Source organism: Sphaerodactylus townsendi, linkage group LG14, assembly GCF_021028975.2.
Source record: "Sphaerodactylus townsendi isolate TG3544 linkage group LG14, MPM_Stown_v2.3, whole genome shotgun sequence".
In the NCBI taxonomy this organism is placed as follows: Eukaryota; Metazoa; Chordata; class Lepidosauria; order Squamata; family Sphaerodactylidae; genus Sphaerodactylus; species Sphaerodactylus townsendi.
Genome location: NC_059438.1, coordinates 26,023,604 through 26,050,103, shown reverse-complemented (window position 1 = coordinate 26,050,103; position 26,500 = coordinate 26,023,604). Strand labels below are relative to the sequence as shown.

Sequence of the window (26,500 nt, the reverse complement as noted above, 5' to 3'; positions counted from 1 at the left end):
TCTTCGGTAGGGAACGCACGCCTCTGGAGCCACAGAAACAGGACATGGAGAAGAGCTCCTGCACGGACAGTCCGGATTTCGGACTCGCTCGCTGAAGGAGTGCCCCCTGTTTTCTCCAATCTCCTTTGTCCATCTCCTTGGCCCTTAGAGAACAGCTGTGAGTGTGCACAAGACCAACCGCTTAGGGAAAGGCACGAGGACCCTTGAGGGTCACCACACACCAAAGGGTGTGTTTGGAGAGGCTCACAAGGCCTTGTGCTGCAGTGACTCAAAGGCCAGACGACAGAAAGAGGCAGTGTGATGCCAGTGGCCGGGGAGAAAAGCAAAGCACACACACCTAAATAAAGGCCCAGCCCTGCCCATCACTGGCAAGAGGCCCCTCCTGTTGTTTCTGTGCGGGCCTTTTTCTTCCGAGTGCCAGCTCAAGGGGCTGGGAGGGGAGAGAATGGGACATTGCCATTTGGGGGAGAAAAAGCACTGCTTCCTCTGGGTCCCCTGGCTGTCTCCTCAGGTTACCTTTCTTGAGCAGGTGATTTAGGCAGATTGGAAGAGAGGATCTAATTCAGCCTTAGTGGTCACGTGCAGGAGGATTTCTTCTGCAGGGTGAATGCACAGAGCAGGCACAAAAGGCACAGCAGACTGAGAGGGGACACAGTAAATATCTCCGTGCAATTATTTAACATGTGAAAAGTCACCACTCCTTGCAGCCAAAGAAAAACCACTCCTCTTCCAGCATCTGTAAAACCACAAAAGGCCTGCAACATCTCAAACAACACATTGAACTGGGAAAGTTTTCACAACCTGACATGCTGGTGGGCGGGCCACTGTAATGCCACAGGGGCTTAAAAAGTTGCCCCAAAAGCTTAACAAGCTGCCTCCTCAATCCCGCATACAAAAGTCTGCAAATCCCAGCAGAAGAGGACAACTGCCAATCTTTTCCAGCACGCAAACACCAAGGCTGGTGGCACTTTGCCAGAGGGAAAGCAGCATCCTCCCACCTTGGGACATGTTACAGGCTAAAAAGTTTTCATGCCAGCAGGCGCTTTTGTGGACCAGAGCCTACTTCTGCAGATGCACTGTGTGTATGTGGGTTTCCTCTAGGTGGTGAAGAAAACATCAACAGTAGAGCCTGAACAACAACATTTCCATCCAACAGCTCACACTGGACTTCACGGCCTCCCCAGAGCATCTTGTCAGCCACTGTGTCAAATAGCATTCTTGCCTGATCCAGTATGCTGCTGAGAACGCTTTTTACCTTCGTCACCTTGTTCTGTGCATCCACCACTTGGATCAGTGGGCTGTTTGTTGTCCACAGAAGCTCCCCCAACAGGAAAACCCTGGTGTTTACACACCTTTTTTTAAAAAAAAGCCCAACATATTTATTTCACTTATACTTTCCACCTTCCTCCCCCCTCACAATGAAGGCCCACAGTGGCTCGCATGGTTCTCTCCTCCACAACAGACCTGGGAGGTAGATTAGATTGAGTCTGTGTGCCTGGCTCAAGGTCACCTAGCAAGCTTCCAGGGCCCAGTGGGGATCTGATCCTGGGCCTTCTGGATCCTAGTACAGCACTCTGGCCAGAGGCAGCCCTGCTTATGCCTTTTTTTGAGGGTGGGGGGAAGAGTGTGGGCTGGTGCACTCCGCCAGAAGCCAGTCGTGCGTGACTCTCTGTGCCAAAGAGGACCTGCTTCTCCAAGGGCACGAGGATCGTCTCTAAGCACCAGCTTTGCCAAAAACACTGACGGTTGCAATGTTAGACACAGCACTTTGATCGAAGAGCACTGATAGTGCTCTGGAAGGCTATCAGTGGCACTTATGCTTTTGCCCCCCCCCCCAAAAGCGAAAGTGCTGCCGATAGCCTTCCAGAGCACTATCAGTGCTCTTCGATCAAAGTGCTGTGTCTAACATTGCAACCGTCAGTGTTTTTGGCAAAGCTGGTGCTTAGAGACTATTGTTGCGCCCTAAAAGGAATCAGAAGGGGGGGGGGGGGCGCGGCAATCACGAAGTCCCCGGTGAAGCCTCCCTCTACAAAAAAAGATCCAGGAGGAAGTGGCATATTGAGTCCCACATCAATCATCATTTCCCTGAAAAAGGTATGGCACCTGAGGCCGACAGTGACAAAAATAAATCCCAGGAAAGTTCTGCCTGCCGTCCCCTGTTCTGCCCTTCCCTGAGTCAGATTCTTCGGAGCTCCCACGTCCTGTAGAAAAGCTACATGAATGCCATGACGATACCCGGTAATTGATGCAGCAGGAGAACGAGCTGGCAGAGGATTCCACCCTGCCTTTCAGAAGGCTGCAGCCTGGGCCCTCAAAATATTTGCGACCCTTAAAAAGCAGCCCTGCAGGCCCAGTGCCAACAACGTCTGCACCCAGAGGCACCGAGGGAAAGGGACACTCCGAGGCCAAAGTTCCACAAGTGCAGTGCTCAGCACCACTTTCCAGTTCAGGCAGCGAGAGCAACGGAAAGGGCTGTGGCAGCTACAGGCAAAGCCTGTACTCCCCCCCCCCTCCTAAATTATCTGAGTGAGCTCATCTCCTTTGACGTGGAGCCCAGGTGAGATGTGGGCAGGCCCTGCAGGGCTGGGATGCCTCAGAGCCGGAGGGGTCTGAGCATGCTCAGCCTGATCCAGCCAGAACTGTGCAGATGGTTGCCCTCGAGCTCCCTCCCCTGTGCTCTTCTTTAGCTCTGTCTGAATTTTTAATTCAACCATGGGATGGATTCTTTTCACTCCTATGGAGACTTTACAATTCACAGCATGCAAACCACCCTAGGAGAAAGGCAAAAGAGAAGGACTAACGCAAGTAAGATCAGAGGAGCCCCGCCAGCTCCTGTCTGTTTCACGCAGCAGCTGACCGTCTGCCCAGGTGCCCAGGCCTTCCCCAGGGCTTCCTCCAAGCACTGGGCTTCACAGAGACCTCCTCAAGATATACAGGCTCCCTCTAAGTCACCACAGTCTTCCAACCATCTCTTAAAATCCCTATTTAATGTCATCTTCACTTGTGGTCATCACTATATCCATTGGCAGTGAATTTCATGATTTAATCATGCCTTGAATAAGGAAGTCCTGTCCTTTTGTCCATCTGGAATCTGCTGCTCGTGAAACTTCGCGAGGTTTTAACCCCGGAGTTATGGAATTTTAGGAAAGAGAAAAAGGGAAGATGCTCTAACCTCCTGGACTTTTCCCAACTATGTGGGATTTTTTAAAAATGCAGCAACCAGAACCCAACGCGGCCAAGTGGCTTAGGCTCCCCAGTAGTGTCTCAAGCACAGAAAGGCCTTTTTCAGGCCAACCACCTGATCTTTTTTTTCCTTACTGAGATATTGCCAGGAATTGACCCTCCCCTGTGAAGACTTCTTTACCAAATGCCTCCACTGAAAGTAAGGCCATGCCCAACACCTGCCGTTGGGGTGCCCCTGCCTTGGAGAAGGCCCAACCCAGGAAAATCCCAGACCCTTCAGCCAGCCAGCTGCCCTCATTTTAAGGCAACTGTTTTAAGAAGCAAGAGCTCTCTCACACACCCAACCCTGCCATCCAGTCAGCCCCTGGAAGTGATCCCATGCGGGCCTCAAGAACCGAACCCTCCGTGGTAAAAATGTCTCCCTTCCTCAGGGATTCATAGCCATTTTTTAGGTGGGGGGGGGGCAAAGGTTGTGCACTCAGCCATCACGTTCACTGGGGGACTGTGGTAGGCCAGTTCCCCTCTCTCATTCTAACCTACCTCAAAGGGTTGTTGTGAGAGTGGGAGGGTGCCATCCCACACACCCTGACACTGATCACTCTCCCACAGAAAGGGCAGTTTGGGCACCCCAGGCCTGCAAGTCCGGAAGCAGGATGTCTTGTTCAACCGCATGGTCTTTATTTCAGTGCCAATATTACAGATACAACACAAACGTCCCAGGAGGAGAACGAATTCAAATGGAATCCAGGACTCAGACAGGAAATGAAAAGGGCCAAGGGGGGAAGCGACTGTGCAGCGAAATCTGGCGATGAGTCTTCCTGCAGGCAAAGGGTGTGCCCCCTCGCCATCTCTAAGCACCTCACCTAGCAACAAGCATTTCCATCCCACCCACCTACCACAGCTGGCAACGAAGGGCCAGACTCCAGGAGTGGGACGCGCTGAAGAACCATTGGCTGGAATCGTCCATCTTGTCCACCCTGGTCCGTTGGGAGTGGGACAGCAGCCAAGGCTCGGGGGGTCCTGCTCACCTTCAGCCCCAACTTCTCCAAGGAGGATTTGTCCAGAAGAGCAGACCCCGCCGACCCACACTCGCCCCCTTCTGAGATCCAAGCCACTACCCTACCTAGTGGGGTGTGCAGTCAAGCGTAGAAAAGGCCCCCAACATCAGGGGACCCAAAGAAAAAGGATCATCAGCATCCTCGGAATAAGTTTCCAACATGAAAGTGCCTGAAGACAGTAACCCAGCTAGCAAGGAGCCAACCAACCCGAGGCCCACCTCACACACACACCCCACCCCACCCACTGGAGAGAAGACAGCTGCTCCCTGGTGCCACGTGCCCCTCCTCTCCCTCTCCGTGGCTTCAGAGGCAGGGACGGCCCCGCAGCCCAGTGAAAACAGAAAAGAGAGCCGGTGTCTGAAGAGTGACGCTTCCAGGTGAGAAAGGCAAGTCCTCCTGCTCTGCAGCAGCGGCTCTCGTCAGCTCCCCACAGCGTGGGGCAGTGGGAAGGGGGGAGGCCCAGAGTCACAGTGCCCTGCCCAGAGTCCCTTCGATCAAACAGGCGGGGTGTGAGGAGGGTGGGGCCAGAGCTCATTGCCAGGACTGGGGAGGGAAGTTGTTGACTTCAGCCAGGTCCTGCATCGCAGCCCCCTTGTGGTTATACGTCAGCTTGATCCGCATGCGGAGCTGTTGCTGTAATGAGAATGGAACGAGGAGTGGTGAGCTGAAGACCCCCTGAATACTCCCAGAGAGGAAAGGTCCCTCCCAGACATGCCCCTGATCTGTGAAGACAATCAGCAGTTTCTTCCCGCAAGCCCAGCAGCTAAGGCGCTACCAATCCTCCCAAGAGGACGACAGAGCTCGAAATGAACCATCCTAAAACATCTTTTATTCTGACAGCTGGCCAGGGAAGGGGAGGGGGGGCTTCACCCCGGCCTCTGGTGTGCCCAAGGGCTGCATGCAAAGGGTTTCTCAATGCAAGCAGTCTTTTCAGCCTGAGGGGCTCAGAACCCTGCTGCTGCCGGGCAAAATAAGCTGGGTCAAACTTCCCCCAGAGTAGCCAGCCACTCACCTTCTGTGGGTTCAGGACTTTGATGACCTGTGTGAGGGTCCCCGTGTTAAATGCAGGGATGCTGCTGCTGCTGGGTGATAGAAGCTGCAGCTGGAATGTCTAGAGGAGAAGAGAGTGACATTCTCACTGGGATTCCTTCTAGAAGGCGGCCCCAGGGCTCACACAACACCCCTCTGCCTCAAGCCTACAGCAGGCAACAGGTTTGGCTCTGGTTGGAACACTGTCCTCTTTTTCTGGCCCAACTGAACACCAAATCACATCAAGGGTGGCGTAGGGAGGGCTCCTGTGGCATTCTTCTGAACACCCAGTTTGGAGGGACCTTCCGCCTCCCACCACACTTGCGAGGAGCCCTTGCTGGCTGCAGCGCTGAAGGACGCAACGGCTACAGCACCGGCCCACCCCCTCCACCCCAGCCACAGAACCAACGTGCCTTTGGTACCGCAGCCTGGAAAACAAAGTCTGTCATGTCCAGCTCCGTGCTGTTCGCAGCCTGGATTGTGATCACGGTGATGATGGGGTTGGTGTTGGAGCGCTCAAAGGCAAAGTCGATTTTCAGCCCGTTCTTGCTGTAGGCTGTGATTGTGGGGATGCCTGTTGGGAGAGAGGACCGCTCAGAGCTGGAGCCGCCACACCTCTGCCCCTGGCCCCAAGTGGCCACCTCTGCCCCTCTTCCCAAGCAGCAGCTGCAATGTCCAAGTTCCTACCAGCAGTGATGTCATTAAAGATAGGCTGTGTGGATAGTCCATCCAGCAGAAAGGTGGGGTGCGGGATCTGTGGGGCAGGGGCTGGAGTGCCTACAGAAGCAGACAGATGAGAACAAGGGTCACATTCAGCCAGAGCCCCACAAGGCAGCATTCTCCTTCCAGCCACAGACAGAGGCGTAGCTGGGCCCAACTGCGCCCGGTGCACAGAGTGTTTTTTCTGCCCCCCCCCCCCCCATGGCATACACACACAAACACCCCTTCCCACACTTACCTATGTTCCTTTTCTTTTTGTAGTACTTTTTGAGGCTGAAAAACGCAGCCTATTTACAGTTCAAGGAGAAAGCTGCCTGATGAACTATACTTCCCAGGAGACCTTGTGAGCCCCAAGGTCTCCTGGGAACTGTAGTTCCTCAGGCAGTTTTCCCCCAGAAATGTAACTAGGCCGCTTTTTTCAGCCTCAAAAAGTACTACAAAAAGAAAAGGAACGTAGGTAAGTGTGGGAAGGGGGGCGGTGTGTGTGTGTGCCGTTGGGGGGGGGGGCGCCGTGGAGGGGTCACGGGGAAGGAGCCAGGGGGCAATTTTGCACCCCCCAGGCGTGCGCCCAGTACACGACGCACCCCCCCCGCCACTGGCCACAGACGAAGGCCAGGCGGAAGAGTCGAGAGGATGCTGCTCTCCCCACAGGCCCCCTTCCCAACCCAGCCCTTACCTGTCGGGTTGAGATCCCCCAGGAGGTCCAGCAACTCCCCACCAGCAGAAGCCGGCTTGTGCGGAGGGGCTGTTGAGATCACAGGCGTGACATCGTTGCTTCCCAAAAGGTCCAGCAGATCATTTGCCTGAGGAGAGACAGCCAGCCAAGCCACGTCAAGCACCCTGCTCGTAGCCTGTGGAGCCTGTGCCCTTCCGCCCTGCCCAGGCACCAGAAGGCTCTGATGACAGGAGAGGTTCCGCAAGAATTCATCGCCTGCAAGTCCCAGCATGGCACTCATCCTGTCTCCCTTTCCAAGGTCCCCACAGCAGCGCCAATCCTCCTCTGCTTGCAGGGAGTAGGATTTGCCACTTCAATCACCTGGCTGGTTGGCTGCAGGGTTGAGGAGGACGGCTTCGTCTCCAAGACTGCTGGCTCCGCCTCCCCATTGGGCTGAGTAACATCTGTGGGGCCATTGGTGGTAAGTTTTTCCATCACTGGCATTCTTTCCAGTAGTGCTGACCTGCAAGACAGACACCACAGATGTAGCCATCCGGCCAACTCACTGCCTATGAGGACCCTGGACTCCGCAGGTCGACTCCCGCAGCTGCCTCGCTAGTTCCAAGCCTTGCAGTATTTCTACTCAGTGAATATACCCCATCAAGATACCACACTGGGGCACAGCTCCGTTGAGCCAAAAGCTGCTTGCTGCAGACCCCTCCTCACAGGGCTCCCAAGCCAGCTCCCAGCAGGAGGTCCTGTTCCTCTGCAGGTGGGGCGTCTCTTTCTGAGAGGCAAGAGGCCTGAATACTAGAGACCCCTCCACAGGTCACCAATACATTCTGGCAGCATTTGACTACATCTTACACAGGATTTACTGACACTTTAAGGCATGCGTTGGAAAACGGAAATCTTGGACCACACCCACACGAGCAGATTCAGCTGCAGGCTGCTCCCAGCTGGGTCTGCCAAGGGGTGGCCCCTCCAGACTCACCTCATATGATCATACTTCTTGAATAAGGCATTGTACTCCACCGCCCTCTGCTGGAGCTCCACATCAATGCTGCTGCCGTAGACGGACACCACCTTCTTAATGCGGCTGGTAAGGAAGAAAGACAGCCCTGCTCAGCCTCTGAGCTGCACACAGAAACGTCACAGTCCGAACGGATCTCTGGCACTCCTTGGAGCTTGACCTGCAACCACTGGTCCTTCCACGCTAGGGGGATGCCAGTGAAGTGGCCACAACCCCCTCTTTTCTCATAAGCATGAAGAGTAGGCGCAGTCTAGCCAAAGCACAGCAGCAGCACACACTCCTTCCAATCACTGCTGCTTGGAAACAGGGAGCTGACTTGGCTCTTCCTCTTGGACACAAAATGTGCTGTCCTCATGCACTTTGGGGGCTGTGCTGGGTCTCATCTGCACATGCAAACTGAGGAGGATTCTTGAGAAACAGGGAAACACATGTGGTTTCATGCCTCTGCAGGTAACCTTTAGCAGTACTGGATCAAGACCAGGGCACGCTCACCAGAAAGTACTCACTTGACAGTGCAAGCAAACCGTGTGGACAGCTTCATGATGGCAGTGAGGGCGTAGCCTCGTGTGACAGACGCCGTCATGTTGGAGATGAGGACGTTTTCCAAAACATCAAGGACTTCATCCTCCGTGACCTGAGCAAGCAAAGGCCACGCTGTGGTTTGGCACATCCCCCACGGCCCAGGAAAAGGGCTGCAGGCCCAGGGCCCAGCAGACAGCTTTTCTCAGGTGCAAAACCCTGCCAGACGCGCCCCATTCCTCCTCCTGAAGGAATACCTGGATTGGCTCCTCTTCCTCACATTGGCCAGACACCAAAAGGTCTCCATACTCTCCAATGCACCAGGAAGCCACCTGCACCAGAGGTTGCTGGCAGAGATGAGAGACAGATCTCAGGTGACCGTCCATGTCAACAAGCAGCTCAAACAGTCCGTCCCATCTTTGCAACCACAGAATTCATACCACACTCTCTTTGGCAACGCAGGCAGCAGGACTACTTACTTGGGAGTAGTCACCCAGGATGGCTTTGTAGAGTCTCTGCACAGTGTAGGCATGCATCTCCATACTATTGGTGATCAGCTGGATAAGGTTAGGGACAGCATCATCACGAACATAACTCCCTGCCTGGAAGGAGACCACATACGCAAGGAGGGTTGTCAAGGGAAAGGCATCACAATCTGATGTGGAACGGGAAACAACAGCAGCTGCCTTAGCTCCTCACGGACACGGGTGCCAGAACCAAACCAGCCCGGGCCTCCAACCCACTGGCTGAGGAGGGTTCTGTCTTCCCTCTGCCCCGACACTTTGCTCGCTCTGCCCTGGAGAATCATGCTGCCCACACCACTCCTTAAAGCCAATGTCCTGCCTTTCTGGCTCAACAGGACTTTTAAAGTGTGAAAGCTGTGTATTTTGTTACACCTTTGTTTTAAGATGTTTAGATTTTGGTGGTTATTACTATACTGGCTTCGTATTTTTCTCCTTTCCCCCTACTGACTGCTAGAGAACCAGTTTCCAATGGAGGGCAGAAAATAAACAGTCCATTCCACTCTGCTTTTGAGGCTGCAGCTGCTTAAGTCACATGACAAAGGCGCACACTCTGTTGGTATGTGCAGCTGAAGGGTAGCCCACCCAGCTAGAAATTCCCACCGCGATGGTGGCAGAGGAAGCAAGAGACATCCCCGCTTACTAGACCAGCCAGGGCTGCGAAAACAAACATGGGCAGCTACCTTATACTCAATGCTCCATAGCCTGAGGGGTGGCAGCTACTCACGCCTCAAGGCAGAGTAGGAATAATCCAGCTGTGCTGCCAAACATCTTGGGAACCAAGTCTGAGATTCCAGAAAAGCAAAGACCTAAACATTCATGGAACTATGTTACACCAAACCCTTCTCTTCCTCAACTGGATTCTTTCCTTGGTGGGCCAAGACATCTGATCTAATCCAAGCACTGGAAAAAGCATCAAAGACGACAATCCACCCAGCCCAGGAAAGATGCTGGTCTTCACAGGGTCTCTTGCACATAAAAGTGATCCTTTGGCAGATGGGAACACTTACCGTTGTCAAGACTCTCATGATGGTGTCTATGTGCCAGCGCTTGGAAGGAGCATATCTGGAAAAGCACAGACAGGCACAGGTGCGTGAGGAGGTCCTCACACCTTAGGCAGCCACAAGGTCAAGACATCCTTTCCTCTAGCTGCGGAAGGCCACACTGTAGCCCTTTGATTTAAACTAATGCAAGGCAAAGCACGACATGCTCTGGCTACATTTGCACTTATTCTAAAGGCATGCATGAATTTTAATAACTTCAACAGAAGGCAATTTTAAGGTACTTCCAAGGTACTACACTAAACAGTACTACACTAAAGTCAATAACTGCTATGCAGGCAGAAAAATGAAGCAAATTCCTAAATTCTACTGGGCAAGAGGAAGTGCAGGACCCCTCTCATCTGCCTGCCTCGTAAAGACCAGAGGCTCCCGTGCAGCCACAAGGATGCGAGCTGAGCAGGCGGGAAGGGCACCGGCAGCTTCCTTCTCACTCAGATCCTTCGCTGAGACACTTAAAACTGCAAACGCCCTGGAAACAGCACCAGCAGCATTTACCACAAGGAAGCCCACAAAAGCTGCTGGAGCCAAAGCAGCAGCCAGCCCAGGCTGCAACAGAGTCCTGGCCCAACAGCCCATGCCTTGGAGCAGGACTGAGGGGAAACAGGCCAGCCCCAGAGACCTGATGCTGAGCTGCAGCAAGCAAACAGGCTCGCCAGCAGTGCAACAGCACTCCCCCCCGCCCCCTCCGGGGGCCCTCTTACTTCTCTGCCGCCAGGAATATTCCTGATGCACAGTCTGCTTTGAACTCTGGCTCACAGGAATCCAGGAAATACAGGAGCTCCTTCATCATTCCCCGGATGTTGTTCCCATTCACAAGAGCAAAGCTGAGCTCCATCGCCCGCCTGAGGAAGGGGAGAGGAAGACATTTTTCAGCCGCAGCCATCTGCCAACTCAGTCTGCAGCAGCCACAGCCTCTCTGGGGTCAGCTGCTCCAGCGCAGCAACTGTGCCAGGCACCTCCTCTGACAACACACCAGCCTCTTCCCCTCCAGGAGGCCATGGAGCATCCAGACAGCCAGCTGGGAGAGACATTTCCTGCACCCTTCTGCAGTCTGGGATCCTGACAGCCGCAGGAAGGCCCCAGGGAACTTGGGACGCCCACTGCCCTTGTGGAATCTCTTTACTACCAAAAAGCATGCGGGAAAGAGTGGCTGGCTGGCGGGAGATTTCACATGTGCCCCTGGGGAGAAAACAGGTCCTGCTATCCGTGCTGACAATCCCTTACAGCCTCTGGCAGCTACAAAGAGCGGCATTTCATGCCCCTTAGGAGCCACTGCAGGCAGGTCTGAGCCACCGGCCCCTTTCCCTGTCAACTGGTCATCCCTTCTCCATGCTGTCTCGTCTATATCTTGTGTAATGCCCCCCCCCCCCCTGACAACTAAAATGCCGAATTTCACAGCAAATGTTGCATCCAGAATAAAGTCACATGAATTGGAACATTTGTAAAAGTTATTCTGAATGCAAAACCTTCTTCCCTTCTCTTCGTAAAGAACCACGTCAGGCTGGGACGCGGCTGCAAGGCCAGGAGAGCCAGCAGGGAAGGCCACAGGAACGAAGAAGCAGACAGGAGCACCAGGCTTCAGTGCAAGGCGGAGTGAGAAGCAGGGAGAGGGTGCGTCACAGGAAAGGGTGACACTCCTGCAGAGGGGGGGGGGGGCTGGCTACAGAAAAGCCTCTCAAGTTCCGAGACAAGGAAGCCTCCTCCCCCCTCGCCCACTGCCAAGCAGGCCACCTCCCACAAGAGGCAGGCTGGCTCTCTGCTGGTGGGGGGAAGAATACTGCCAAGTAGCCATGAAGCCGAGGACATGCCATGTGGTGATGATTATCCTGAAAGATGGATGAATTTAAAACTAGACTGCTTCTGGAGAGGTCTTCCACAGGGAGATGCAATGTGTCTGCAGCAGCTGCAACTCCCTGGGCAAGTCAGACTGGGTGCAAGAGACAGGTGCACACCCACAATCCCAGTCGCCTCACCGCTTAATGGAGACGTCCAGGTCCTTCAGGCAGTCCACGATGGTGCTTCTGTGCCGCTGGACTGCGTTGTGGTCAGTCTGCACAGTCTTCAACAAGGAAGTCAAAGCTACATACCTATGAGAGAGGAGCATGGCAGCTGTCCCTGTGTCACCACGGGAGTGAAGATTTGGCTTCCCAACTTTGGGGGGTGGGGGCAGAGGGTGGAGTTTGCAAAAACAGCTACCGTGAGCTACCTTCCAACCCTCTGCATCAACAGGTGAGCACATAGGAAACTAGAACTTCATTTCAACCCAAGAAGAACTGAGCCGAGCACCCTGGACAGCCTCTGAAGGAATGTGGCCCAGGTTCCCATGTAGCAAACTTTGCCAGACCAGTTGTTATGTAGGTAGTCAGTATATTTTTATCCCGCCCTTCCCAACTAAAGCCAGTTTCAGGGCAGCTAATATAAAATCACTATAATTAAACTCATAAACACCATATGAATAATTAACACCCTAAAGAGTAACCAAAATCACGGTCCCTGGTCACAGGTCTCATATTCTGTTATCGTTCCCAGGATCAGAGAAACCGCGTTTGCCCAGCATGGGGAGGCACCAGATGCTGGTGGGTGGGCAGAAGGCAGGACGAGGGAAAAACCAGGTAGGGAAAGGAAAAGGGGGAGTCGAAGGCAGCTAAGAAAACTGTGGCTGTCCTCAGCCATCGGCCTGGGAGAACATCTCTGTCTTACAGGCCCTGAGGAACTCAGCCGAGCCCTGTCGGGGCTGGTCTCACTGAACAGAGAATTTGACCAGGCTGAGGCCAAGGCCGGAAAAGGTCCAGGTTCAAATAATCTGCACCCAATTAGGCTGCCTCTTCTAGAAGGCAGTCAGACATTGCTTGGATTGTACCTGGGGAACTGGAGTGTCTCTCAGGGCCCCTGGCCTCGCCGAGCTACAGGGGTTTCAACAAGCTCTTGGACTCACCTAATATTTTTGTCATTATTGAGTAAAAACCGGCCAAGGATGTTAATGGCCAAGACCTAGAGAGACAGAGAGAGAGATAAAGATGTGCGTGTTCATGTGGCTTTATGATCTTTGCAGCCAAACAACCAAAAGAGCACAGAACTTCCTGATCCACAAACACGGAAGAACGTCTTGCAGGGGAAGAGTACGTACCCGCAGGCCACTCTCAGACTTGATATCCATAATGGTTAAGACTGTTTCATACAGAATGGCATTGCCCACATTTTTACTGGTTTCGGTATTGGTAGCCACCTGGAACACAGAGGAAGAGAGCCCACCTTGTTTTGCAGCCTCAGCCACGAGCCGCCCACCTTCCTGCTGCGTCGGCTGGGCGGGTCACAGCCCCCAGACTCACTCACCTGGGCAAGAATGTCATTCATGGCTTCACTGGAGTCGTCATCATTCCGCCCCAGAATTCTCAGCAACCGGAGGATTCGCACCTGAAAGGACCAAGCTCACCTTGAAGCCACAAAGACACATCGCTCTGCACGCAGGATCCCTCTGTCATTTCAAGAAGAGGGCGTCGCCCCCCCCCGCCCCCGCCCCCTCCACCAGGCTTGCTAGGAGCTTTTCTCCGCAAGCAGCAGTGGAACTTGGGCCTGACCACTGGAATCCTTACCTGTAAAAAAGGATCACTGATCCCAGAGACGTCGTGCTCAGGGGAGTAGCCCGACATGATGAGGTTCTTTAGGATTCGAACTAGCTGAGGGACTAGCTGTAAAGAACGCAGTACTGTCAGGAATCTATTTTGTGGCGCTGCTCTTCCCTTAGATTGAGGGAGGTGCCCCAGAATGAGGCCTCATCAAGCAAAGGTCTGTGCCCAGCTACAGAGGCACTCTCACGGCTCACCTCCCTCACCCCAACATCTCTTTCCAGAGCAGACAGCTAAGTCCGAAAGACTCTCTGGCGAGAGTTCATGACAGCCTGGTGGGGAACTGGCATGGAGGAACCCCTTCACAGGAGACTGAACTGCTTGGCTGGAGCTGGACCCTGTCACAAAACTCTGGGAACCCGGCACGTGCTTTCCTTCGCCTGCTTCTCCTGGCCAGGGAAAACGGTGCCAGGCGAGGAATGGCCCGTCCCCTGCACGCTTGGGCATGGCTGGTGCACCACTGGCAGAGAAGCAGGCAGACTCTTTCCAAGTCACAGCTACTCACAGCTACATTTAAAAGACATGCTCCATGTTGCCTTTCAGTTTTGCTGGGTTATCAACAATTTTCATTTTCACTGTTAGGGGATGTTATTTTACCTTGATTTTAATTTTTGAACTATGATTTTTCACTGCTGTACAAATACCTTACTTATTAAATAAAATGCCAGTCAGCAGGCAGGCAGGCAGGCAGGCAGGCAGAGCCTGGCAGAAAGTCCCAGCCAAACCCTGACGTCACTGAAGGGTGCCTTAAGGGAGTCACCTTGCCTGTGTGTAAAGGGCCATCAAGTTGCAGCCAACTTGTGGTAACCCAGTAAGGCCTTCAAGGCGAACGATGCTTGGAGGTGGTCGGCCATTGCCTGCCTCTGCACAGCAGCCCTGACATCCCCTGATGGTCTCCCATCCAAATGGTGACCAGCTGACCCTGCAGAGCTTCCAGGACCTTTGGCGACTGGGCTAAGCTGGCCCACCCAGGCAAGGGCCACTCTCTGCCTGCACAGAAAACCCGCTTGCTGGGGGACAAAAACTGTAATGCCTCCTGCTCTCCTTTCAGTACTGTACAAAAGAGACAAACTGTAATGGCAGAGGAAAGAGGCATATTATGCTAAAATCTGGCAGCCAACTACCCTCTGAGCTGGCAGACGGCCTTCTCTCAAGGGACCAATTGCAAAAGCAGGTGGGTCAGAAGGGTACGCAGCACACCTTGCAGGCAGACTTTCCAAGGGGCAAGAGAACATAAGAACTAGCCTGCTGGATCAGACCAGAGTCCACTCCCGAGGCCTCACTCCCGAGAGACTTTGTATGCCCATCTCCTACAGCGCTGCATGCAGCTTCCCCTACCCACGCAAGAGATGCCAGAGACCCCCGGGGCACCCCTACAAAGGCCATCCAACAAGAGAACAGACGGAAAAGGAGATCCACGACTGCTCTGAACATGAGCCTTCGTTATGATGTTAGTGGCGTTGACTGCAAGCACCTGAGACAAGCTACTGCATGAGGGCCCTTAGCAGAAACCCCTGGACAGGCCCGAGGCAAGCATGCGCGTGGGGGGGGGGAGGGAGGGGGAGAGTTAGCGCCTCTTACCTTCTCATTCTAACACACAGCAGGATTCCCAACAGAGAAAAGGGACAAAAGAGACGAAGCAGGCATTAGGCCAAGGAGATGGCTCACAGCATCCACCACCACCACCACCACCAGGGCAACGGGCGGGAAGGGCAACTGGGGCAACACCGGGGGCGGGGGCGGGGAGTGATGGCATCACGTCTGGGTGCAGGAGGCCCTTCAAGGCCAGGCAACTGGTTCAGATGGGAGGACACGAAGGCCCCTCCCCTTGGGTTGCTGGGCCAAGACGGCAGAGAAGCATCTCAGGACACACGAGAGGCTCCCGTTCCTGCCAGTTTTGCCCTCTGCTTGGATAGAGCCTTTGCGGATGTTCTGCAATCCCTGTGTGCTGCCCACAAGAACACAGCAGCAGGATCAGGGCTTACCTTTCTAAAGTGGGCAAGCATGTCTGGACTTCTCTCACACATTTCAGTGAGGAGGACAACAGAGGTGTGGAGCACACCTGCCAGGAAAACAAGAGAACATGGAGCCCAGCTCTTGATACAGCAAAGCCCCAGGGGCCCGACAGGGCTACAAACAGGCAAGCCACAGGAGACAGGATCCTCCACTCTGCATCAGCACTGCCTGGCCAGGAGCTCTCTGCACCTACTCCACCCTGCACTCCACAGGCACCCCCTGCATGAACACCAAAGGCACTTGACGCAGTCCATGCAGGGCGATGCCCCTCCCAGGCCAGGAAAGCATCTTTCTTCTGCGATGACCAAGTGGAAAGCTCTCAGCAGGGTGGACAGAAGAGGTGCTTTGGACCCCAAGGCCGTGGAAGCACACGATCCACTTCCTTCTACTGCAGGACCCCAAAGCAAAGTTCATGCACCAAAGCAGCCTCCGTCTCCAGCATCCGCCTCTCACAACATAGGCTGGGCTCTGTCTTGCCCCCCACATGCACGCCACAGCCGACCAGAAGCACAAGCACTGGCCAGCTCCTAGAGAGGCCTGCCAATCCCAAGGCTGAACTGCTGGCCAGGAAAAGAGCCACACCGCCAGCCCAGAGCGAAGCCAAATGGGCCGTCAGCATGGGAACACCAGGCGGCACAAGGCTCCCTGGCATACACGGGCATAGAGGATTTCCAAGCCACGCGCAGGAGCTGTGGTGTTCTGCTTCTCCGCTATAAGCCCCCTTGCCTTTCTTCCCTGCCCACTTTAAAAAAAGCAATGGGGGCCGGGGGAGGCCACTCTTGGCTGCAGGCATTACCATGATTCTTCTCGTTCAGCAAATTTTTTGTGGCAGGGAGGAACATCTCCATGAGCTCAGGCACCTTCCGGATGACGTGAACAGCACACAGGGCTGCCTGCAGAAGAACAAGGGCGGGAGGTTGTTGTACTTTAGTGCTGTCCAGGCAGCCTCCCCTCATCCTCCCCCCCGCCTTCAACAGCACCAGCAAAACGCCTCCCCCCACATTTTGGGAACTCTAAGCACAGGCCAATGGGGGCCTCAGGTGGGTTGGGGAGGGCACTCTGGCCTCTCTCCCAAAGATGAGTCCAAGGCAGGAGAGGCTGCCAGTGGCTGGACAGGCCCACAGGTGACCTCTCCAGCAGCTCAAGGCTAGCCCCGTCCAGACTGGAGCTCCTCCTCCTCCTCTTTCCAGCCAGCCCACCTCACTAGCACCTTCTCCCAGAAATGCAGCTACTGTCAGGGGGATTGTCTCTAGTTGAGTGAGAGGCATTCCTAACTCAAGGTAATCACTACAAGATATACGTAACCAGCCTGCTATTTGTTACCACTTTTGTATTGGGGCATTCTTTCCTTGATCTTTGCTTTGTGTCTCCACATGCTGAGGAGATAACTGGACTTACCCCTGACACTTTTGGTCTCATGGGAAACGGTATGTTTCCATTGTCGGGGGGGGGGGGGCAGGAGGCCAGGTGGCTTTATTTGTATCTATTGCCGACTTTGGGGTGCCTCAGCTCCGAAATAAGTCTTTCTCACATTCTTTGGGGAAATGGGAGGGGGGGGGAAGAGAGATTAACATCTGAATAAAGAGGGTAGCAAAAGCCAGGTTCGCCAGAACTGGCTCTGGCAAGGTGGGTGCTTCGGCGCCTATCCATAAACGCTGCTGATTATCAATAGAGAGTCCGTTTATTGCAATCAGGTTCAGGACCTAACAGCTACTTCAGTCCACTTTCCCTGTTGACTCTACTACTCCTGCTCCATCCTCACCCCCACCCCAAGATATAATTCCCCCTGTGATTCTTTCTGCCTATAGGCCCAGCCATGTCAGCTGCAAGCCCCCCCCGCTCCCAAGTCTTTCAGCTCCATTCAGGGACACTCAGAAGGCAGAGCTGGAGCCAGCAGCTTCACACTTGCTCCTGAGGTCACTGGCAGACCTGCTCCACAGCGGCAGCTCTCCTGCTCCCACTCAGAACTGAGTCCACGGAGGGAGTCCACGGAGGCAGGAGGCACCGCTGTCTCCCGAGCGCCAGTCGGAAGCACTTTGCAAAATTAAGAGAGCACAGATGCTGGCTGTTCCAGGTAACGCTGGTGAGGGAGCGTGCAAAGACAAATCTGAGCAGAGAGCGAACGGCTCAAGTTTCCCCAGCGCTAAGGGAAAAACCCAAGTCCTTTGATAGGTCTTTGCACTTCCCTTATCCTCACGTGGGCTTTGAGTGAGGACCCTCCAAGTCTACATCCACCAGCTGGATACCTTTTTCCTCAGGTAAGAATTAGATGTTTTCAGGAGCTTCTCCACCTCCCCGGCAAGGTCACGGCACATCTCGGAAGAGCCCATGCAGCCCAGGGTACACAGTGCAAGGCCCTGCACATACTGCGTACTGTGGTTAAGATCACTAGGAGAGAAAGAGAGCAGCCCAATTGGACACCAAGGCAAGGAATACACAGGACCAGACTCTGGGCCAAAGAGGCCAACTGCTCTTCAGACAAGTGGAAAAGGGATCGAGCAAGAGGTGGGGTTGCTCTGCCGGCTCTGGCCTCCGTGTAAGTTCAGCACATGACTCCTCCCTGAAAAGGAGCTGTCAGGAAAGCTTGAACTCCTGAGGTCCTGGCCAGCCGCTGCCAGTCGCAGCACACAGCACTGAGCAGGGCGGATCAGTGATCCTACTCAGTGCACAACAGCTTTGGATGCGCACATCTCTGCAAATCCAGCAGACAGCGGAACATGCATTTGCTATATCACAGCCTCGCAAAGGCCAAACCTCCATGGATCCCAAAAGAAACTGTACAGAGCAAGACCACACCAGTGACCTGCCACCATCCTGGCTTTCAATGCAAGTTATAGCCACAGTCTTTGCAGGTGATGTCAGACAAAGAACTGCAAAATCCCTCGAGGCCATTCTGAGTACTGCCAGCTGAGTCAGGCCTCTACCCAACTCCCACGAGACCCAAAAGCCCAGGAGAGGGACAGAGACGGGCTTTACTTCTTGATGCAGTTGGTCATGAGCAAGTGGACATCCTGCCTCTCATCCAGCAGAAGCATGGCTCCAAGGTACCCAATCCGCTTGTCCGTAAATTTCTGAGAGGCAATCAGTTTGAGGCACTCCAACTGCAAGAAGCGACAGAGAAATGGTGAACTACAGCAACCTCCATCCCAGAGAACCCTTCTGTGAAACAGAGGCACACACCTCTGGCCTAGAGCTGCAAGGCCTGCTGGACTTTCAAGTCTAGGGGGTGTACGGGGGGAAGCGATCTGCCTCCGGCATCCCTGATGTGCCCAGACTCTGAGAATGTGCCCAGCGGAGCAGCCAGAGGGACCCAACCAGGAAAAAATGGGTATTTGGCCAAAGACCTTTCCTATGCCACTGCTCATCTGAATTTCACTCAGAAATATTTATACCCCGCTTTCCTTTTATGAAAATAAATTAATTATGTATAGTTCAATTTAACGAATAGAACTTTGAAGGAAAAATACAATTAAAAAAAAAGGTGGATTAAATTTCCCAAACCGTCCCCACTTCAGCATCTACCCCCTCCTCCTGCAATGTGGAAGATGTTGGAAAATTGAGGAGGCATTCTTGAGCCCAGTTGGGAGGGGGACAGCAAGAGGCCCCTCCCCACTGACACTTTCTGCAGAATATCAGGAATAGGGGTAGAGAGGAGGGGAACAGGCAGAAAGAGAAACAAGATGTGTGCTGAGTGACCACTAGGACAGGGGGAAACAGGGAGCCGCCAGACAGAGGAGAAGAGGGGGGGGGGCAAGACCCCCTCCCCCTTGTGTGTGTGCCTTTGGGTGGGAGGAATGGGAGCCCCAGCTGCCACTTCCACGCCAGCCAGGCCTCTGGAAGACATGGAGCTGAGGGCTGGGGGGTGGGATGGGGAAGGAGAGAACAGGATGCCCTCATCATGGGTCCCACCAGAGTTGCCAGCTCCAGCACCTGGAAATAGGTGTGTGTGGAGGCTAGGTAGGGCAGGGCTTAAGGAGGGAAAGGGCATCCTCAGGGTACAATGCCATAAAGCCTAACCTCCAAAGCAACCACTTTCTCCCGGGAAACTGGGGAAAACAGTGGGAAATAAATGAAGTCAATATATAAAGCTGATGACAGAGCAGGGTGGGGGAGGGGAGGGAAGGGGACGGACAGGAAGGAGAGAAGAAAACAGGGAAAGGAGGGAGGATACGGGGCTGCCTGAAGGGAAAGCTGAAGCAGGGAAGAGTGACGGCTTGAGCGGCTTTTTCTAACTTTCAGCGATTAGCTTGTTCCTGGATCTGAGGGAAATGTACACCAGAAACTCTAATTCCCAACTCCTTTAGTTGTTATAAAAAGATATTGGGAGAGTATATTTAAAACCTTACCTCGAAAACCTATCTCACTCAAAATTCTAAACAACGAAGTATTTCACAAGGAATTCTTTCAATTTTATCCCAAATTGGGCCATAGCTGGGGGTAATATCAATGGTGGCCCAGGGCTTCCCCATGACTGCAGCTGAACAAGGTGAGCAGAATTCCCACTCCAACCTGAGAGCCTGAACACTCTTGGAATCAAGAGATGGCAGAACTGTTCAGTGATCAGGTGCAAGAACAGAACCCAGCATTTATTATCTCTTCTAAGTCCAGTCAGTTCAAAGTGATAAGAACTCTGAGTTTATCCTTTTAAGTTAGATCTAGAAACACCATGGAAATGCCTGATGCTCACCATGCTGGGGGAAAGGATATGCCAATTATTTAGCACATTTGGAGCTCAGGGTGGCATGCACTGATTCGCCCCAGCTGATCCTGGAAGGTAGAGAAGGAGTGAGGGGCCCGAGGTCACCCAGCAGGTTTCACCAATGAGTGGGGGTTTTGGCTTTGGGTCTCTCAGACCCTAATCTGACCACTGCACAACACTGGCTCAAATCATGTTACCAACCTGCAGTGACTCCTACAGGCCACCCCACCCCCCTTTCCAGCAGCCTGTGGAACAAACTGTCTGCCAGGAGAAAACGGCAAAGAGGCTTCCATGACTTGGGGAGGAAATGCCACTCCCCCAACCAGCCTACACTGCTATCAAACTGCCACTCTGAGACTCAAAGTCACTTGAACAGGCTGAAGCCTTCTGGTTAAGGAAGAGAGCCCCTGACACCAGAATATCCCTTTCACCCAAAGAGAAAGAAACAAGGCAGGGGAGCAACAGTAACCTACAGGCACCTGGCGCCGTGCTCTTGAGGGCCTTGCTGCTCGGGGCTCAGTAGGGTCTTTCCCTGGGCAGCCCGAGAATCCCCCAGTTCTCCTGGAAACCCAGCAACTCCTACAAAGCCATCGACAGCCAAGCCCTGCTCATCCAGAGCACAGCAGTGCATTCATCTGCCCCAAACTCCCCTTCGCCCTTAAGGCAACTTTTTAATATCCATCTCTGCTCGTTCACTACAGCTGTGACCAAGAGGTTCAGGTGCTCACACCCAGCACTGGAAGGCCTTGTGGGTTCTGTGGGGAGGATGAAGGCTCTGCTTCGCCTAGAAGCCGCCACCAAAGCTCAGTCCCAGATGCGGCTTCAAGGGAACAGGGCCCACCTGTCCAAAGTGTGCAGGGTAGCCCAGCATATGCATGTAAAGTAACTTTGCTACATTCCGGCAGCGGTACGTGTTGTCCTCTTCTCGGAAAGAAGACCGGATAGCAGCACATTCTTTCTGGATCATCTCCCGTTCTTCTGCCTGTGTCCGTGCTGTCCGGATGGTCCGAATCAGCTCCCGGAGTCTGATAGGGGCTGGCATGTTCTGTGAAAAGAGGGACAGGGGAGAAAGGGTTAACTGGTCTATGCCAACAATACTGTGGCTGCCACAGGTATAAAACAAGCCATGGTCGGTCTAGATTTTTGCACCCAATAAACCCAATAAAGTATTAACTCAGGTATGGAGGTGTGTTAAGTCAGGTGTAATGCATATGGGTGGGTGTGTTAACTCAGGTATGGAGGTGTGTTAAGTCAGGTGTGATGCATATGTGTTCCTTGGGAGTTTACAGAGTGATGTTGGCAGGGTCTCCTTACCAGGTTCAGCTAAAAAAATCTAGGCTTAGTACAGTTAATTCAGAGCTCCCCCAAGTCAATAATTGGAATATTTAACCTGCAACAAAATAGCACCCAAGCAGGTGCAGAGCGAGGGGGAACTGCACCCAGTGCACGCTCACACCCTGCGCCCCTGCCGTGCCCCTGTCCTGCCTTCAATGCCCCTGCAGGGGCGTGTGCCCGGTGCGTCGCGCACCCCTTTTCCCCCTTGGCGCTACGCCACTGCACCCAAGCGCCATACAATTCTACTTTCAGTCCAGAGACACATGTAGGCATTTTAGTCTTGAAAGGTTTACCACCTGGGGTACTGGATAAGGGGTGGTTCTGTTTTTCATAATTAACAGCCACTCATGCCCAGAGGCTGCAGTTCTGCTATCCCTGCTGGGCTGCAGGATCATGGCACGCAACACAGCTACACCATGTAGCCATGTCACTGCTATGCTGCCCACTGACAACACAGATTACCCTTATCGCAGCTCGCCTCGATTCCAGTATATTTACCCTTTTCAAAAAATAAAGTTTCCTGCTCCATGCTGTTCTCCTAATGTTGTGGATCACATGTCTCTCTACCCGCCCACCTGCATTCCCTCCATAAGGCTGAGTGGTGAGCATTCGTTTTGTATGCAGGAGGTCTCTTGATAAAACCTCAGCATCACCAGGTAGAGCATGTCAGGTAATAAGAGTTTTCTGCCCGGGACATTAAAGGCTTTTGTTGGGCAGCCAGTCAGTCATATGGAGAAGTGGACCTAAACGGGAGGGGGGGCTGCTGTTTCTGCTCAGAAGTCCACTGCCTGGCTGCCTGGCAGGGCTGAGCTGTTGTATCACCTGCTGGCAGAGCCACAAAGTCCCCTGCACCTGCCTCTGGGCAAGGTGCCCCTGGAGACACCCTCCTTGCCTCAGGCCACTCCTCAACCTTTCCACTGCGACAGGGTGGAGGCGCAGTCCACAGCCACAGACGGTAAAATCCTGCCTGTACTGGGGCAAGCTTGCCCTCCCCCTTGGAACTGCACACAGTTGCAGATTGGTGAGCAGGGAATCCAGACACCTGTGCAGGCAGAGGACTGCGAGTCCACCAGGACCACAACCAGCCCCACATGTAAGTCAGATTCTACAGGGGTAGTTGTGTCAGTTTAACACAGCAAAGAAAAACAGGTTGACACATTAGGGTTTATTGTAGCTACAACTATTGTGAGCTTAAATTTATTGAACAAGTTGCAAAAATGAGCTTTCAGTCTGCGGACATGCAGAGGTCATGGCCACAGAAGAAACCGCCACCCCTGCGCCATGAACAGTTGATTGAAAAGGCAATGAAATGCAAGACATCTATTTGCACTTTTGCATACAGCCAAAATGTAAGTAAGATAAGTGAACAGCAGTGGTAGCTGACAGAAACAACTATTCCCTCATCTCGCTAGTGAGGTCTCAGCGTTTCACGCAAAACACAGTTGAATAAATTTGCACACATTGGAAACCCACGGCTTATTCTTCAATATTTAAACTGACCTCACCCCTCTTCTTCTACACTAAACAACTTTTGCCTGGCCATGTAAATAAATAGTCTTTCTTTCAAACGTTTACACTTTGCATGGAACTTCTGAAACATAAGCTGAGCTGATTCTGACAAACCCCATAACTTCTCTGAACATTCAACAGGTATCAGACACAACTAAAATGCAATTTCCAGGTACCTTTGCACTTTCTGACTTTCCCTATTCCTTAATGGCATAGTATCATGAACATCAGTAGCTAAATGCTACAGAAGCACTGCTTTAGAAATTGACAGTAAAAAACACTTAATACCACAAGCACTTTCTAAACAATAAAATTAGACTCAACCACACAGTCCAACAAACAAATGGGAAAATGCTACCTGAATACTTCTTCACTGGCACATGAAAGGGGTGGGTTAACATAACCACCCTATGATGACTAGCATACATAGGAGAGTTATATCAGAGCTATACTAACCCAACTGCCATGCACTGAGCTTTCAAGAGGTCAGGGCTCACAGGTTATAGCTCAGCTATCTTAGCAGTAATGGCATGTTATACACCTACACCCTCTACCAGAGCCCTTTGGGAGTAGGGCGGTATATAAAATTAATAATAAATAAATAAATTGTTACAGGATCACTGGCGTTTCTGGATGGTGTGATATGAAACACAGAATTCTGAACTTCAAGCACTGACATCCATCAACCAATGTTCAACCAAGCATGGTTTGACAAAAGAACACACCCTCACTTTAATATCTTTTTAGGTGACCCCAAAAACAACAAATGCTAGACTACAGAAACTCTAAAATAAAGAACTACCTGAAAACAAATGTTAAATAAGTAATAAATAAGAAAGACTACTCAGATGAAACAGAATAGACATCAGCAACAAAGTTGAGATATGGCCATCTAAAGGGACCTTTTTTCAAGAGAAAATTACGTACCTTAAAAGCACACACCAATAATTATAAGCCTAAAAAAGTACACAATTAAAACAAAAAAACCGATTATAAATATCAAATGCCCATCTGAACTAAACAGACATCTATTAAATGTAACTGTTTTGTCATGCCTTCAAATTTGCTCCAAAGAAACTGTCAGGATGCACAAAACAAATACTTCAAATATGCATGGGCCTCAATCAGATTCAGAGGACCAGGACTGATGGTCCCCAAGTCATCAGTTTTGTCAACTGCCCATGCCCAGACTGTCACCTAGACTGTGACAGCAGCAGGCAGACTGAGAGAGAAAAGGGAACAAGATGTGGTTCTCAATAAATACAGTTGTGTATGTATGTGATGCACATTTAGGTTTTGTTTCTGTTCATGATGGGGACCAAAAGGTTTAACAAAGAGCATGGAGAAAAAGTGAGCTTTGGGGTGGGAGTTGGAGTGAGACAGACTAAACAGTCTCTTAAGAAGGCCAATACAGCAAAGCTCATGAACAAATACGTGTTTGTCAAAAATTAAATGCAGATTTTAAGTGTGTTGGAGGAATTCAGTAGCTGTGTTGTCCTTTCTAACTTGGCAAGAATGAAACTGATGCTCCTGGACAACCACGAACTTCCACAACAGCTCCCTGGGCAAAGGAATCAACACCCTCCTCCCCCAAACAATTGTGACATTGAATCTGAACTTGGGCACAGAATGACGATGAAGAAATCCATGCAATGGGGCTGCATAAACACTAGGAGGGGATTTTTGTACAAAAACAAGAGAACCTCTAGGGTCACAGGAAAATCCAAGCCATTTTAAAAACTAAACTGAAGAAGGGATGCATGTACTCCTGCAGTCACTGCAACACAAATTTAAAACGTCAACCAAATCTGATGAGAGCTTTACAACCAATGTTTTGTCCAAAATTACAGAATGAACAAGAGGAGGGAGATAAAGGGACCACAAGGAGCAGGATATGACCACTGTGGAGAATGATGGGGGCCAATGAAAGGATGAGACATTCCCTTCATTGCAGAGTCATGCGCGCAGCTGTCAGCATCAGGAGAAAGGGCAGGCTAAAATGTGCTAGGTGAGATCCTTTTTCTGTTTCACCATTTAAAGCAGTGGTTCTCAACCTGCGGGTCAGGACCCATTTCACAGGGGTCACCTAAGACTCTCTGCATCAGCGTTCTCCATCTGTAAAATGGACAAATGTTAGGGTTGGGGGTCACCACAACATGAGGGACTGTATTAAAGGGTCGTGGCATTAAGAAGGTTGAGAACCACTGATTTAAAGTCTCTCTTACCCTCAGAACAGATAAAAAGAGACTAGACCAAGTCTGCCCAGCAAGCTTCATGGAAGCGGGGTGGGGGGGTGAACCCAGATCCTGGTCCAACACTCCCACCAGCATGCCCTGCAACCTGCCCACACCAGCACTGCCAGGCCCCCTTCGGTCCAGCCGCCACCCGGTGGCTTCCCCTCAGAACAAGGAGGGAGTGAGCAGCGGCTGGGGCTCCCGCTTCCCCAGAAGACACAAACGGAGGCCGCGAAATGGTCCCCACCGAGCCCCGACTGCACGGAGGGGACGTTGCCGGGCCCAAGCAGAACGCCCGCGTTCCCAACGGCTCCTGCCTGCCTGCCTGCCTGCCTGCCTGCGGGGCTCTGCGAGGGGAAGGGGGGCTCCGCCGCAGCCGGAGGAGAAGGAGCGACTGGACCTCCTCTGCAGCCCCGGTCCGCGCCGGGCAGAGCAGTTTCCGGCTTCACGGCCGCCCCCCGCCCCACGAAGGCGCCAGAGCGGCCTCCTCCGAAGCAGACCGGCAGCCCCGTTCGCCCCCGCCCCGACCAAGAGCTCGACCTTCGCCGCCAGGCTAGGCCTCCCTCCCCGCCCCCGCCCCCGCCCCCGCCCCGCTCCTGGCCGGAGACCTTCGCTCGGGCGGTCAAGCCAGGGGGCGGCGGCGGCGGCGGCGGCACCTCCACAGGGGGAGACCAGGGGCGCCCTCGGCCGCCGGGCAGGGGGCGGGGCGGGGCCCCCGAAGGCCAGTCTGGGGCGGGCGGCGGCGGCGGCGGCACGCGCGAGGGAGGGCGGGCAAGGACCCCCCCCGCCGGCGCCCCGCGGAGAGGGAAGGCGGCCCTGTTGCGGCCCCGCCTCCCGCCTGCAGGCCCGGCCAGAGCTGCCGCCGCCGCCGCCGCCGCGCCCCCCTCCCTTCCTTCCTTCCCCCCGACTCACCGGGCCGGGTCCCTGCGGCGAAGGCGGCGGCAGCGAAGGCGGCGGCGGGGGCCAGGCATCCAAAATGGCGGCGGCGCGGCCGCAGCACCGACACCGCAGGCGGAAGTATCCGCGCCCGGGGAATGGCCGGCTTCCCTCCCGCAGGGCCCGGGCTGCAGAGCGCCGCCGCCGGCACGAACCCTGTTAGCCCCGCCGACCGCGGCCCCGCAAAGCCGCGCCGCTCGACGCCGTCGCCCACAAAGCCCCGGACTCCTTTTCCTCGCGGAAGCACCCGCGACGCCCCTCCAGCCGCTGCAGCGCCTATGCCGCGCCACGGCAGGCACTGATGACGCAAGACGCCTGCCGAGTCACCGCAGCGGCTGTGCTTCCGCAGGCCCGTCCGGCTGGGCT

The 26,500-nt window shown here is 53.4% G+C and overlaps 1 protein-coding gene across 3 annotated transcripts; it reads right to left on the bottom strand.

Annotated features, from left to right (window-relative positions):
- Positions 1-3,839: 3,839 nt before the first annotated feature.
- Positions 3,840-26,244, bottom strand: AP1G1 (adaptor related protein complex 1 subunit gamma 1). 3 transcript variants are annotated; one of them, XM_048515573.1, is made up of 24 exons: positions 26,111-26,244; positions 20,962-21,165; positions 18,398-18,522; positions 17,668-17,809; positions 16,218-16,314; positions 15,391-15,467; positions 14,987-14,995; positions 13,373-13,468; positions 13,113-13,193; positions 12,907-13,005; positions 12,715-12,770; positions 11,753-11,866; positions 10,481-10,621; positions 9,729-9,783; positions 8,677-8,799; positions 8,455-8,544; positions 8,185-8,312; positions 7,640-7,744; positions 7,027-7,168; positions 6,667-6,793; positions 5,958-6,047; positions 5,684-5,844; positions 5,254-5,352; positions 3,840-4,874 (listed from the first exon to the last, which is right to left on the bottom strand). In XM_048515573.1, exons 2-24 carry the CDS (start codon positions 21,160-21,162, stop codon positions 4,773-4,775), a joined length of 2,460 nt encoding a protein of 819 aa, XP_048371530.1. In that variant the 5' UTR covers positions 21,163-21,165; positions 26,111-26,244; the 3' UTR covers positions 3,840-4,772. The 3 variants fall into 3 exon arrangements, with proteins under 3 accessions (XP_048371530.1, XP_048371529.1, XP_048371531.1); XM_048515572.1 differs by lacking the exon at positions 26,111-26,244 and adding an exon at positions 25,807-25,944; XM_048515574.1 differs by lacking the exons at positions 14,987-14,995; positions 26,111-26,244 and adding an exon at positions 25,807-25,944.
- Between the last annotated feature and the right edge of the window lie 256 nt (positions 26,245-26,500).